The 14,177-nt window shown below is 45.3% G+C and overlaps 1 protein-coding gene across 2 annotated transcripts in view; it reads right to left on the reverse strand.

Moving 5' to 3' along the window:
• Positions 1–301: 301 nt before the first annotated feature.
• LOC143339620 (coagulation factor XIII A chain-like) overlaps positions 302–14,177 on the reverse strand; it is a 14,579-nt gene continuing 703 nt past the window's right edge. Inside the window, exons 2-19 of one of the 2 annotated variants that reach the window (XM_076760944.1) lie at positions 9,937–11,705; positions 9,254–9,338; positions 9,051–9,147; positions 8,791–8,967; positions 7,622–7,870; positions 7,059–7,177; positions 6,869–6,976; positions 5,769–5,943; positions 5,252–5,390; positions 4,113–4,216; positions 3,945–4,033; positions 3,634–3,787; positions 3,404–3,513; positions 3,017–3,182; positions 2,712–2,866; positions 2,430–2,566; positions 2,236–2,341; positions 302–1,245 (exon numbers count right to left, since the gene is read on the reverse strand). In XM_076760944.1, the coding sequence (XP_076617059.1) occupies positions 1,210–1,245; positions 2,236–2,341; positions 2,430–2,566; positions 2,712–2,866; positions 3,017–3,182; positions 3,404–3,513; positions 3,634–3,787; positions 3,945–4,033; positions 4,113–4,216; positions 5,252–5,390; positions 5,769–5,943; positions 6,869–6,976; positions 7,059–7,177; positions 7,622–7,870; positions 8,791–8,967; positions 9,051–9,147; positions 9,254–9,304 (2,172 nt within the window). In that variant the 5' untranslated portion in view covers positions 9,305–9,338; positions 9,937–11,705 and the 3' untranslated portion in view covers positions 302–1,209. Of the gene's footprint in view, positions 1,246–2,235; positions 2,342–2,429; positions 2,567–2,711; positions 2,867–3,016; positions 3,183–3,403; positions 3,514–3,633; positions 3,788–3,944; positions 4,034–4,112; positions 4,217–5,251; positions 5,391–5,768; positions 5,944–6,868; positions 6,977–7,058; positions 7,178–7,621; positions 7,871–8,790; positions 8,968–9,050; positions 9,148–9,253; positions 9,582–9,936; positions 11,706–14,177 lie in introns of those variants that run through there. The other variant, XM_076760945.1, reaches the window with a different exon arrangement.

Genomic DNA, 14,177 nt, shown 5'->3' on the forward strand with positions numbered 1-14,177 from the left:
ACCTCCAGAAGAAACAGATGGTATGATGCAGTATGATACTAGTACTGATTGTTTGTCATTGTTAATTTTCTGATAAGACCACAGTGAACGGAGCCGCTCTTCATCACGAGAATCTACTTTTACTTCAGCAGAGGGTCTGAGTGCTTCTTCCACGCCTGTAACTCTCATCCAAAACATCTTTAAGAATTAAAATAAGACGTTTAGAGGACTGTGCTGCGTTGGATGAGTGACGTCAATCATAAACCTGATGATGATGATGATGATGATGATGATGAAAATACTGGTCTGGGACACCTTGAGTGGTTTTGAACATGCTTTTATTGTTAGTAATAAGGCCCAGCATTAATAAAGGAGTTAAAGGCACAAAGACGAAGATTAAAATCATGTCTGTTTTTGTCCAACAAGGGACAGAAAAGAAAAGTCCAGCTGAAACAGATTGGACGTCCACGATGGAGGAGCTGCGTGTCCAACTCACTGCTTTCTGCTTTCCTCTTCCTTTACTCTCATTTCCTGATTAAACGGGTGGATGAAGGTGGAGGCGGTTTGATGAAGTGTAGCTGTGACTTTTTGATTCGAGTTTGAACAAAACTGGAAAATAAAAAACTGTTGAACTGTTTTTTTTTTAAGGTTTTAGCCTCGTTTCAGTCGTACAGTGTGTGTCCAAAAGTGTGTGGACGTCCCGTGTTCCAATCACATATTCATGTATGACTGAATGTCTTTGGTGTCCGTTTACTTCTGGTTTCTTTGTTATTCATACTTCCTGTGTGCTCTTTTAGGTCAGTATGTGTTTTCATGGTGACTTTATGAATCTCAGATATGGATTTTCTATGTTTGTACTGGACTCAGTGTGTCAATTAGAAAAATCCTCCAAATTTCTGAAATACAGGCGATCAGAAAGCGTCTGCTGACTCGACAAGTTCTCACTCCAGCAGGCCTCTATCATTTACTGTAGGGCGCTGTGACCTTTAACCTTTAACCCTGAGCTCCCTCACTGTAGCCAAACTGTCGGCGCTCATTTTAAAGCGTTGCCCAAACCTCCCTCATCTGTGGCGCCTGGGAATTTCCTACATTTGTGTAAATGAAATTAGGGAAGAAAACAAATCATCAGAGAAGTTATTTATGAGGTTTATCGAGTCCGCCCACTCTGTGATTGGTAGAAACATGCGGAAATGGTAAGGGGCGGGGTCACATCTCTGTGAACCAATCATCTCAGGCTGTGATGATGACTTCAGCGATTCCAAACACCTGTAAAAACACATCAGGGCATCAATGGGTGTGCTGAAACCAGCTCAGTTGAGTTTAGCTGGTTCATCTGTGCTTCGAGCTCGATGCTAAATTCAGCATATTACACTAGCATGACTACAGTTAGCATGTTAGCATATGCATGTTAAATGTTAGAAAATATTGGAATGCTAATGTTTCACAGGGAACACTGTGCAGACTGGGCTGTGTGCTGCATGTAAACATGTGTGTTAGAGTATTTTTGTGTTTGTACACACTCAACAGTTTTGGGATGTTAATATGTAGCTTTAAGTCTATTAAGTCTAGTGTTTGCAAGTTTTGCTAGTGTTTAGGTGGGAGCATATTTTTAGCACATTGTGTCTTTTGCTAATGTTAGGTTTAGTAGGTCTGCATTGCACTAAATGCTAAATTTAGCATTTGTGCTAACAGTGGAATACTTAGTTAGTTTAAATATTAGCAAATATAGACATGCTAATGTTTACCATATAACACTTAGCAGACTATGCTGTGCTTTGCAGTGAATGCTAACATTAGCGCACATCCATGTGCATTTTTTAATTGTTAATTAACAAAAAATGATGTGATGTAATCAAGTAATGTCAAGCTTGTTAGCACATTAACATTCCTATTTCTTAACATTTCTACTTGAAATTTTGTTGTTGTTGGTTTAGTAGCTGTGCTTTGATGCTGGATGCTAACTTTAGCATATTACAGTAGCATTGCCCACAGCTGGCAGATTAATGTTCATGTTAAATATTAAAATATATTTGTGTGTTGATGTTTAACAAGTAACATGTAGCAAACTAGGCTGTTCTTAGCATCTAAAATGTGGGATATGATTGTGTAATGTTGAGCATGTTAGCAAGAGCGTTCATCCATTAGCAAGCTATCTGTATGCATTTCTATGCTTTGTGTAATCGTCCAGGAAGGATCGCCAGAGTCAACGAATGTCTGAACCAAACTTCATGATAAATTCAGTCAAATGCTTCTTACCTGATGGAGGTTGCTGCAGTCCAACACTGCAACGAGGCATCGGTGTCCTTCCAGCCGAGGGAAGAACGACTCCTTCCAGGAGATCGAAGCATGAGGATTAATGACGCTGGAACATGCAGAGGAAGACTTAAATATGCAGTTCACAGACCAACAAGATAACATGACAGTCGAGATGTCACCACAGGTGAGTGCACCTGTATTCATGGGTCTTGTGCTCCATGAGTCCAGGTCCCTCCATGGCCAGACGGACGTTCTCCAGATCAAAGTTGAAGGGGTTGGTGAAGGAAACGGTCACAAACATCTCCTGATGCACTCGAGGCTCACCGCTCACCTACAAATACAGAAGAAGAAAAAGAAGCAGAAGAAGAACACCAGTTCATTATAAGTATGCAGCTGCACGGTGTGCTCTACTGTCTACTGTACTACACAGGGTCAATGTGTGTGTGTGTGTGTGTGTGTGTGTGTGTGTGTTTTACCGTCATGGTGAGTCCTGGGGTCTGCAGGTCGACCACCTTGATTGCGGTCAGTGATTGGTCGTCAGCCTGTCCAGTCACAACAAAGTGCAGGCAGAGCTGAGAGCCCAGGTGAGGCAGGTACTCCTGAGCTGTGACCTTCAGCAACACACGCTCCGCTACACGCACACGCACACGCACACACACACACACACGTGCACACACACACACGTGCGCACACACACACACACACACACACACATTGTAATCGTAACAGAGTTATTTCTACAAGCACTAACACACGGGACTTTCCCTCTGATGTTGCTCACTCTGATAGGCCGGCACGGTGGCAGTGAAGTCCAGATCTTTGAATTGATTGGCTGTGACACCGGTGTAGAAGACGACGGACCCGGCCAGGTGAGCGTGGACGGTTGTGGTGAGTTCGCTGTGGTTCTGGAAATCCACTGCCAGGTTCACCTCCTGACCCAGATAGACCTGGACGGAGGGACGGGAGATGGTTGAGCTGATGGATGAAGAAGTGTTGGGAGTGTTGTGGAGGTCAAACAGCAGGTTACGCCCGTCTGTCTCACGCTTGTCTGATAGAACAGGTGTATGTTATCGAGTCCAGCTGTCCACTCAGGCCACAAAACACAGTATGTGTGCATGTACTTAGTTATATTCTACCACTGGTAAGTACTGGAAGACAGATGTGTTACCGGCTCAGCGCTGACGGTGACAGTCAGCGTTGCGTCGGACAGCTCGGAGTGATCCCGCTGACAGCCGTATTCCTCCGCCCGAGCCATCGTCCTGTTGTCCTCGCTGCTGCCTGCACACAGAAACCAGTTCAGCTCCGAAAGGTCTAACTTCTCGTAACTCCCTCAAGCTCATAAAGTCTTTACCACGTTATGTGTTTCATTAGTGTTTGTCTTTGTGTGTGTGTGTGTACCTTCAGGGTACTTGTAGGTGTGTGTGATGTCCATAGGCGCTGTGCTGCCCACAGCCTTGGTGTAAACAATTTGTCCAACATAAGCCTTTTCCACCTTGAATGGACTCATAGTTCCGTAGCGGTCCCGCTTGTAGAAGACCACGTCGCTGTTGACCTGGACAGAACGAAACACTGTGAAGTAACATCTTAAAGGCAGGACTTTTCCGTCCAACAGAGTGTTTCTACACGGTGGTATTGCTTCTTATATAAATGTGGATTATCAGAAGAGTCTGTCCACCACCGTCTGTCCTGTAAAAAACGTTGAAACGAACCTCAGCGAAGACAAATCCACAGTCAAACGGGTGGCAGAGCAGGCCTTCCTTGATGGCGGCGACTGAGGCTGGACCACAGCGAAAATGTCCTGTAACGCAAACAGAGTCCCGTTTATCGTGCACCTGTCTATTGATCTGTCCATCTGTCTGCTCCTTCTTCAGTCCTACCATCGCTGGTCTCCTGGGGCGTGGCGTCCACCACCTGCCATCCTCCAAGGCGGGGCGGCAGGTCATGACGCGCAATGCACACCTCGTTCCAGCAGTGGTAGTTCCTACAGAAAGACAGCAAGTACAGTTACTACAGCGTTCGGTACACCTGTTCAGGTAGCCAAACCATGTGTTAGATAAGTGGTAATACTTTAATTTGGATTTTCTGAGTAACACTCAGAAAAGCCAGACGCTGCACCTGGTGAACATGATCCCTCCAGGGGTAGAAAGTAACTCCCAGTGAGTACATTTACTCAGTTTTATACTTGTACTCATTTCAGAGGAAAATATTGTACTAATATTGTTTGGTGATAACTGTGATGTGATATATATTAATACATATTCATAATATATCATAAAGGTTTTTTGCCCCACAACATTCCTTTAGAAAGTTCTCGTTACTTTGCGTATTCAGACTGATAAAACTATTATCAAGAAAAATGACTGTGCATTATTACAGGTTAAGGTTTAAGATTAAGGGAAGATAATATTAAGTTTATCCTCCTCACTGTGGCATTGATGCTTTTTCCTCAAAGACTTTCAGCTCACTTGTCGTTTCCCTCGAAAGGACAAGTCTGATAAGTGAATCTAGAGTTTGGTACATTTAATTCTGTGATTTTAAGGTAGCATGACCACATTAAGTTCCCCTGGATTCAGAGGCTTAGACTGCAGTTCTTGCTATTTGCTAAGCTAGGTTAGTTAGCTTTTAGCAGGACTAATTAACTTAAGGTATTTTTTTCTTGGTCCATCGTGGGGTTTAGCTAAAGCCATATGTATGCGCCATAAAAAGTGAATTTATGTAATGTACTTTTTGGTCATTAGAAATAAGTTTTTGGTCGAACAAAAAGACCTCTGCAGTCTGGATGTGAAAGCTGTTTGGAGCTAACGCTAAACAGAATGACTTGCTAGCTTATGATATAAATCATCAAACTCCACAATTTCTTGAAGAAGTAAATAAAAAATCTAACTCATAACTAAAAAAAAGCAAAGAAAATCCTTGTAGCCTGGTTCTACCAGCCTCGCTTGGCCTCTCCTAATGGCCTAGTTTCCGGTCCAGTGTCTCCTAGCAATAGACATGACGGAAAGGCATTTGGACCAACCAGATGGAGTCCCGGGTGTTGCGTTTGTCCGGCGTGCCGTCAGTCTTGAAAATGAGGTCGGTCTTCAGGTTGCCCGTGTTGTCGTGAGCTGAGCTGAAGTTGGTGATGACCCTCGCCGGGACGCCGAGGCAGCGCAAGACTGCAGGAAATGAAACGTTTGAGTGCACCTGACATCAAATATTTCATACTCAGGTAGATCACTTCCTCCCAATGACACGCTCATGGCTCAAAATTACAGGAGGAAAGTAATTAAGTACATTTACTCAAATAGTGTTTGAGATTACCTCCTCTACTTTTGAATCCTTATTCTACTATTCGGTCCAGGGAAACAAACTTGGGAGCAGTCTCTTTGTAGTTGTTCTGAGAATCTTTGTGGTCATTTTTGCAACACTTTGAGGATTTTTGAGTCTGTTTGTGGTTGTAAAACCACCCCTGGCCGTGAGCCTGGTAGACCTGTTCATCAGTTATCTGACAGCAGCATTTTAAAGGCGCAGCATGGTAACAGAGCACATCTTACAGGTGTTGAAGACTCCAGCGAACACCCAGCACTGGGCGAAACAGACGGGGACTCCGGTGTTGGCGTACTGCAGCAGGATCTTGACACTGCCTGTCCAAGATGTCGGCGGCGTGCCCATGGAGTAGTCGTCGCTCCAGTTCCCAACCAACACGCCGTTATCGTCCTGAGAGTTGAGCTGAGGGAGGAGGGAGGTCAAAGGTCAGTGATCTTCTGAGGCTGGCACACATGGTTCTTCCTTCTCAGATGTTTTTATTTTAATATTTTTTGTGGAACAGGTTTCCAGTTATTCACAAGAGAAAAACACGGTGTGTTTTCTGCTTTTCTGTACTCTTCATCATTCAGGGTTGTAAGATTCAGTAAATCATCACACATGATATGACAGCTCAGTCACACATGCAGCACTGCTCGGCTGTGCCTCGAGCTAATGTTAGCATATTTCAGGAACATGCTTACAGTTAGCATGTTAACATGCAGGTTAAAAATTGGACATTACCATGTTGATAGCAGGAGAACAAGTTAGAACACTGACACCAGATAACGTGTCAACATGCAAACATTTAGGACACCTTTAGCACATGGGTTTCTCTTATTGTGACAGCCTGATAACAGAAAACACGAATAAAAAATCTTTCGTCATCATTGTGCATGTTTGTGTATGGTTTATTGTTTAGCATGTTACCATGCTAACATACATAAATCAGCATGGTAAAATGCACACGCTTAGTAAAGAAACATGTCGTTGTTTACCTTGTTTGTGCAACATGCTCAGATCTGGCAAAATTAGCATTCTTACAATCTTCCACCCAATAGCTGTTGAGATATTTCACTCTGTGCCAAAGTGCTGGACCAAGCTAGCTTTGCTAACGATGTGAATTTTTTCTGCTCTGGCTTTGACTGAAAGCATCTTTTGGTATTTGCCACATGCTGAAAAAGTGCATTTTGGGTAAGAATAATGACAGCAGCATTTCTTTCTTTAATTGTGAGAGTACTGACCAAGTAGCCACAGTGTCATGTGACTGACAAGCCCTGCACGGATATGGGAATTCATCAATACGACTAATGTGTTGAAAAGTCAAGACGGTGAATTAGCTCGTCCTCACCATGGCAGATCCTTTCCTGATCAGTTTGATGATGTTGCCTCTGTTGTAGATTGGCATCCGGGATGCATCCAGGATGTAGATGCAGGCGTCTAAAACCCCACGTTCAAACTGCAGGGAGACAAAACATCGACTTTAAGTTCAGCCTCAGTGATCTGTCATGACGTGTGCGGATTGACGCATTTTTGTGTACCTGTCCAAACATCCAGTGGCGGGTTGTCACAGATCCAACAGACCCCTGAAAGATCACACCTGTGTCGTTCAGGACGTACTCCCTCCGTTCAGCTTCATCAGCAATAAACACAGGGTCGTCTGCAAAGACGAGAGAGACACTCGGACGGTCAGAGCCTCACCGGCGCTCATCACAACCCATGAAGCCAAAGCTCTCAACCAATCACATTCTCTGGAACAATCAGACGGCAGCGAGGTCGAACCGAGGGGCTATTTGGGGGGGGGGGGGGGGGGGGGATGATGGCCAAAGCTGCTGCTACCACTGATTCTGGTGTTTCAGACAGTGAGAATAAAAACAGAGAAGAAGAAAAAGAACAAATACAGAATAAAAAAGGATACAAAACAAAATCAACTATATGTACATGATTACAAAATGAGAGTCTTCATTTCACTTTTCAAACCCTTTGAAAAACCCTAAAAGGCTTCTTCTCTCAGCTGACAGGATGGAAACACCTTCCTCTGAAGTCCAACGATAATTCTCTCAACCACTAGGAGGCAGCACGAGGTCAGAAGAGGAGTTGGCACCTGGACACCAGGCGTTGAACAGCAGGTACAGGTCGGTGCTGGTGTCCCGACTGGTTCGCTGCATGCCCCCGCCCGTCACGATGGCCACGTAGGTACGAAACTTCCCCACGATGGCGTCGGGTGTCGGCGTGATGCCCAGTGTGACTGATTGACCCTGATTCTCCATTATCCGGCCCGACCACGGACCGCCACGGCGAGAGTTGAAGGTCACCGTCACCAAAGAGCCCTTATTGGGTGAAGGGTTGGAACCTGGAGGAGGAAGGGGGGGGGGGGAGGAGGAGGAGGAGGAGGAGGAGGAGAAGAGACAAGGAGAGGAGGTGAGGAAACTAACAAAGATTCCTGTACTGCCTGTAATTGCAGACGACTGCATTCCCTGTTTATTGGAAACAAAAGGTTAGTTCATAAAAACACAGATTTTGAGGTGCGGTGTGATTTAAAGTGAAACGTTGTATTTGTAGTATTTGAGGTGATGTTTTTCATTTGGTTGAGCTGAGGCCAAAGACAAACATCTGTCACACAGCAGCTCTGTGTGTGTGTTTCCTAATGACAGAGCCATGGGGAGTGTGTGTACTAATTAACCAGCCAAATGAATGTGAGGCTGCCTAATGAACTGACAGTCGTCTAATTGTTCGGCAGGTGACTTAACGGAGGCCTTTTCATCAGCTAATTGGTTAACGAGGGAGCTTTTACTGTCAGTCTCAGGTGGGTTGGGCTGAGCCCACTGAGCGCGCTCCATAACAGAAACCACGCCCCCCGTATGAGTCAACGAATCAGACGAAGCTGCTCATTTTACTGGGCCAATGTGAGGAAAATGAGACCAAATGGAGTGAGAAGAAGACGAGATCATTAATTACAGGATATTCATCTTGACTATGGGAACGGCTGATGAGGCTAATCCTGATCCTGATCCTGATCCTGATCCTGATCCTGAACCTGATCCTGAACCTGATCCTGATCCTGACCAGCGTCTTTCCACAAAAGGTGAAATAAATCCTTTAAAAGTGATGAGATCTGCTTCAGAAGATCTGATTGAAATCCTCCAATCACAACCAGGCTTCAATCCAGGAAACCGACAGGAAGTCAGTGTCAAGCTCGACCACGCAGAGCCCAATCAGAGAGAGACCTGATTCCAACACGCCAGCGACGAGCCAATCAGAATTCAAACTCACCAATCAGGAACTCGACCTGGAAGTCGTCCTCGGGGGTCAGCGGGCGGCTGAAGGTGACGCGCAGGACGAACTCCTGACCCCGGCGGACCACCAGGTTCTGGATGTCGTAGGCGGTGGTGTAGTGGTTTGGTTTGTTCAGCTGCTGACACATGTCGACGTTCTGCACCTGGAGAGGCGCTGAGAGGCCGGAGAGGACACCGTGACGTGACTCATTGATCTGATTTCTGGACACAGACAGGTACATTTAAAGGTAACCTTACCGCCCACAGGTGCGTATCCTCTGGGCGTGCCCGTGTCATCAAAAGACTCAAATGGCAGAAAATCGTTGTCATCGCTCAAAAGGTTGGAGGTCGGCACCTAAAGATGATCAGAAATTCATACAACAAATAGATTAAAAACCAAAGAGTCATCGACGAGGCTCTGAAAAAGGAAACTGATGATTTGGTGTTCGGGGATACACTACTGGTTCACTGTGGCGCCCCCTGTAGTCTGATTCGTTGACAGGACGAGACATGATGGTGGACAAGTCGGAGGTCACACTGAGGTCACTGGACAGAAGACAGAGACAGAAAAAAAAATGAAACAATGAAAACTGCGTATAAAACTCTCAGAGACGTCCGATCGACATACGAGTCCATGAAAAAAGAGAAAATACGATCCATAAAATAAAAACAGATAAAGCAGGACTGAAAGATTCGACGACGACAAGCACTAACGAAAACGACCAAACGGGGAAGTTTTCCTGAATATTTGAAACGAAACTACGGAAAAATAGAAGAAGTCATTGTAAGAAATGCTCAGAAATGCTGTAGTTCATGAAAACAGACAGGAGACGTTTCCAGCATGAAGCGAGATTAACAAGAGAAGAAGAAGAAGAAGAAGAAGAAGAAGAAGAAGACAACATGTCCACCTTTAGGAGAACGTTCAAGTGAGCCGTCTGTGAGACGCAGCTGCACTTTTAACACCTTTGTACCAAGAAAATGTCCCGATGTGATTTTATTTTTACTTGTTTTCAGGAATCAGTTTGTGATGTATCGAACCGAAAACATGCAAAATGTCATCAGAAAACAAAATAACACGTTAATCTGTTTCAAACAATGAGTGTGTGTGTGTGTGTGTGTGTGTGTGTGTGTGTGTGTGTCTCACCGCTCAGATGGAGGAGAGAAGTTCGTCTGTCGAGTCTGATGATCAGTTTAGCTTCAGCATCACTTTATATACACACACTGCTTCCTCTTTTTACACACACGCACGCACACACACACACACGCACACACACACTTAAATAGTTTTGACATACCTTTACATGAGTATTTTCATTTTATGCTGACAGTGTATTTATTATCCATGTACTCCCTCTGTGTATATTGTGTGTTATTGTAGTCACTCAGAGTACTGCAGGAAGTAATCAGACCCTTTACTGAGGTAAGAGTAGAAATACCACAGTCTAAAAATACTCCAATACACGTAAAGCCCTGAATTCAAAATGTAGTACAAGAAGTACACAAGTATTATCAGCAAAATATACTTCAAGTGTCAAAAGCAGAAGTGCTCATTTCAAAGTATTTGATTAAGATAGAATACTGCAGTATTCTGTTTGCATCACAGAGTATCTTAATGTTGTACTTTGTTAACGTGTAATCTGCTGTGTACATTAGTAGTATTAGTACTATCATATCTAAAGGTTACCATAGGTCGTTTGTTAGGTAAAAAGTAACTTTGAGTAAAATATTTCAAATTTAAATGAAAAGCAGTAAAGAAGAATCAACAAAATGTCCAAATCACACACACACACACACGCACACACACACACACACACACACACACACACACACGCACACACACACACACACACACACACACACACCATCATCAGAACAGGGAAGTGTGTGTGTGCCGGTGACCTCGACCCAAACAAACTGCAGCTCAGCTGCTTTGACACTCGTTACTGGTCGACACTGACATGGACGATGGTCTGCAGCTGGTTTACTGGCTCACCAGTCTGCACAGCTCACTGGGAACTTTTCACCAGTTCTGCAAACTTTCACTCCAGGTAATTCACTTCAGGTGAGTGAGTGACAGCTGAGGGGACGTTTCCTGACTGCGCTTCAGGTGGCGCTCAGTGTGGGACGCTGTCCTCTGCGGTGAAACGCAGCAGCTTCGTTTTCTGCCCAAAATCAACCGAAAACGACAGAAAACTGCACACGAGTAAATGTACACGAACCCAGATCCTGTACACACTTCATTCCATTTGATGTTACTTCATTCTTGTACTCCAGAACGTAACACAGCACTAACGTGGACAGAGAGGCCGAAGACGTCATGAAACGGTCAAACAGAAGTAACGCGGACAGAACATCACCGTCCTGAGATCAGTTTTCAGTCCGCCTCAGAGGCAAAGCTCACGTGTTCACTGAGACGGACGGTTTACAGATCAGGGATCAGTTTGTGCCTCTTTATTTGTGTCTTTGCAGTTTCAGACCGTGTGTGATGGACCTGCTGGAGCGCTTCAGTCCGCTCACATTGTTCACGTCGTCCACTCTGATTGGCTGCTGGACGACAGACTGGAAGCCTGCAGACAACATCCAGACGTGTCTGACGGAGAGTTAATCTGCTTTCCTGGGTATTTTCCTTCAGACAGAAAGCGGCAGGTGGAAACAAACTGATGAAGTCCTGCACTCTGTGAGACGCTTTCATTTTTACCTCTCACTGAAAAGAACACCGACATGTTGGACAAACGCCACAAAGTTGTGCAGTTTTGTGTTTTCTGAAGTCGTTTCCTCTGCAGGCGCTTCCTCTGACCTCGACCGTCAGGCTGTGAGGTCATCCTGACACACTGCTGCTGATTGGTCAGATGACCAGTGCTCCACTTCCTGTTTCCTGACTGACATCTCTGCTTTGAGGTCAGCAACAAATGCCTGACAGACAAAGAAGAAGAAGAAGAAGCAGAAACAATCTTAGAAAAAAAAGTTAAGAACAAACAATCTTGGTAGACAAAACAATAATACTGATGAGAAGAGGAGGAAGAAGAAGAAGAAGAAGAGAAAAAAGAAGAAGGCCGAGGACATGAGCAAAGAAGACAAAAAGACCAAATAAATAGGAAGAAAAACAGGACAAAAACAGAATTTCGTAATTTAATTATACTACTTGGTGAACGGCTGTAGCTAGCAAGCTAACCGCTGACATGCTAACAGTTTGTTCAATAAATGCTAGCTAAATGTTAGCTAACTTGTTAGCTCAGTTGCTACAGTAATGGCTCATTTACGTCCCCTTCACAGATAAATCCGTCCATTTCAAACGATGCGACCGTCACTGGAGTCGAGAGTTTCTGACGACATCAAGCACGGCGGCGGTGGAGGAGGTTGAAAAAATCGCGCCCCAGCGAAGTGACATCGTTTATAAGTTTTTTTTCTCACCAACTCTCCTCAAAATGTTCCACCATTGTTAAAATTCTTTGTTCAGCGTTAGTTTGTTATCACGGTAACGAGTTCTCCACTCCGAAACAAGACGAAAGTTCTGATAAATCCAACTTGATGGAAGAGCTTGAAAACCAATATGGACGCCGCACACCAGCCCGAGCTGTTCACTGATGACCTTCATCAGCAGGCTGTCCACTCGTAACGTCTCTGAGGTCCGTCCCACATGATGGGGCTTTAGTGGACAGTGTAAATTTAGAGGTCAAAGGTCACCAAAACTTGACTCCAAGCACAACAACAACAACAACAGCAAGCTCAACAGTCACGGTGTCTTCTGTCAAAGCTAACATGGCGTCTGTCCGCCGCTGCGACGTCCAATCCCTCAGCAGATGACCTGATGGACAACCACAGCAGTTTTTCTGTCCTTTAAACCAAAGTCCACAGGTTCCAGGCTGATTCGTCCTCCAGAGGACGAGTCGCTGTCTCTCACCTCCGGCTGGCTTTAATCTGTCTGACTCATCGGGACCGACTGAGGGTTATTATGGTCTGTCAGCAGATCTGCTCACAGCTCTGCGGGACGGGACGAGAAAAATCCAAAACAGCAGGACAGAAAAATGGACAGGCCAGATGAAAAGAAGGACAAGGTGGAGAAAATTTCCCGCCACGTGTCCACTGTCTATGAAAGGACAAAAGAAGGACACCACGGCAGAGACAATAAAAAGAACAATAAAGAAAGATAATAAAGAAAAAGGCAGGACAGACAGGAAGGGACAAGGACCAAAAATCTGGACATTTGGACGGGCGTGGACAGAAAAATAGAAATAGAGGTGATGTAATATGGTGTTTGGTACAGGTCAGCTGGACTTTCAGAGGAGGAAGTGAGAGTGCAGGAGGACACAGTGCTCGTCCACAGGAAGGACACTGACATGTCCCCGCAGGACAAACGTCAGCCTGGGCAAGTTTTATTTGCTCTTTCAGCGAGTATCGGCCATGTTTCACGCTGTCCAGAGACGAAGAGCATTATGGGAATATAAACATTAAACCTGCTTAGCATGTTAGCATTTAGCTCAGACAGACAGACAGACGGACAGACAACAGACAGACAACAGACAGACAGCAGACAGACAGACAGACAGACAACAGACAGACAGCAGACAGACAGACAGACAGATGGACAGACGGACAGATGGATAGACGGACAGACAGACAGACAGACAGACAGACAGACGGACAGACAACAGACAGACAGCAGACAGACAGACAGACAGATGGACAGACGGACAGATGGATGGACGGACAGACAGACAGACAACAGACAGACAGACGGATGGACGGACAGACAGACAGACGGACGGACAGACGGACAGACAACAGACAGACAGCAGACAGACAGACAGACGGACTACAGACAGACAGCAGACAGCAGACAGCAGACAGACAGACAGACAGACGGATGGACGGACAGACAACAGACAGACAGACAGACAGACAGACAGACAGACGGATGGACGGACAGACAACAGACAGACAGACAGACAGACAGACAGACAGACGGATGGACGGACAGACAGACGGACAGACGGACAGACAACAGACAGACAGACAGACAGACGGACTACAGACAGACAGACAGACGGACAGACGGACAGACAGATGGACAGACGGACAGACGGACAGACGGACAGACGTTTCCTGTACAGTGAATCAGGACTCAGAGGTCTGGATGAATTAAAGCACATCGCTCTGCACAGACACGACAGGGCAGTGAAGGTGTGTTTTACTGTAATGTGAGTGAACTGACCCTGAGTCAGCCTCACCTTATGAGCAGCAATGGATGAAGGTCAAAGGTCAGAGTGAAGTCATGACATCCCTGCGGTCTCTACGACAAACAGGGGTTTTGTGCAGAGGAAGTCCCGGCGTTGAGTTATTCTCCTTTCGTCTAAACTTGAGAAAACTCCTCAGAGGTTTGGTCCA

The sequence above is a fragment of the Chaetodon auriga genome, chromosome 21 (genome assembly GCF_051107435.1).
Source record: "Chaetodon auriga isolate fChaAug3 chromosome 21, fChaAug3.hap1, whole genome shotgun sequence".
Lineage (NCBI taxonomy): Eukaryota > Metazoa > Chordata > Actinopteri > Chaetodontiformes > Chaetodontidae > Chaetodon > Chaetodon auriga.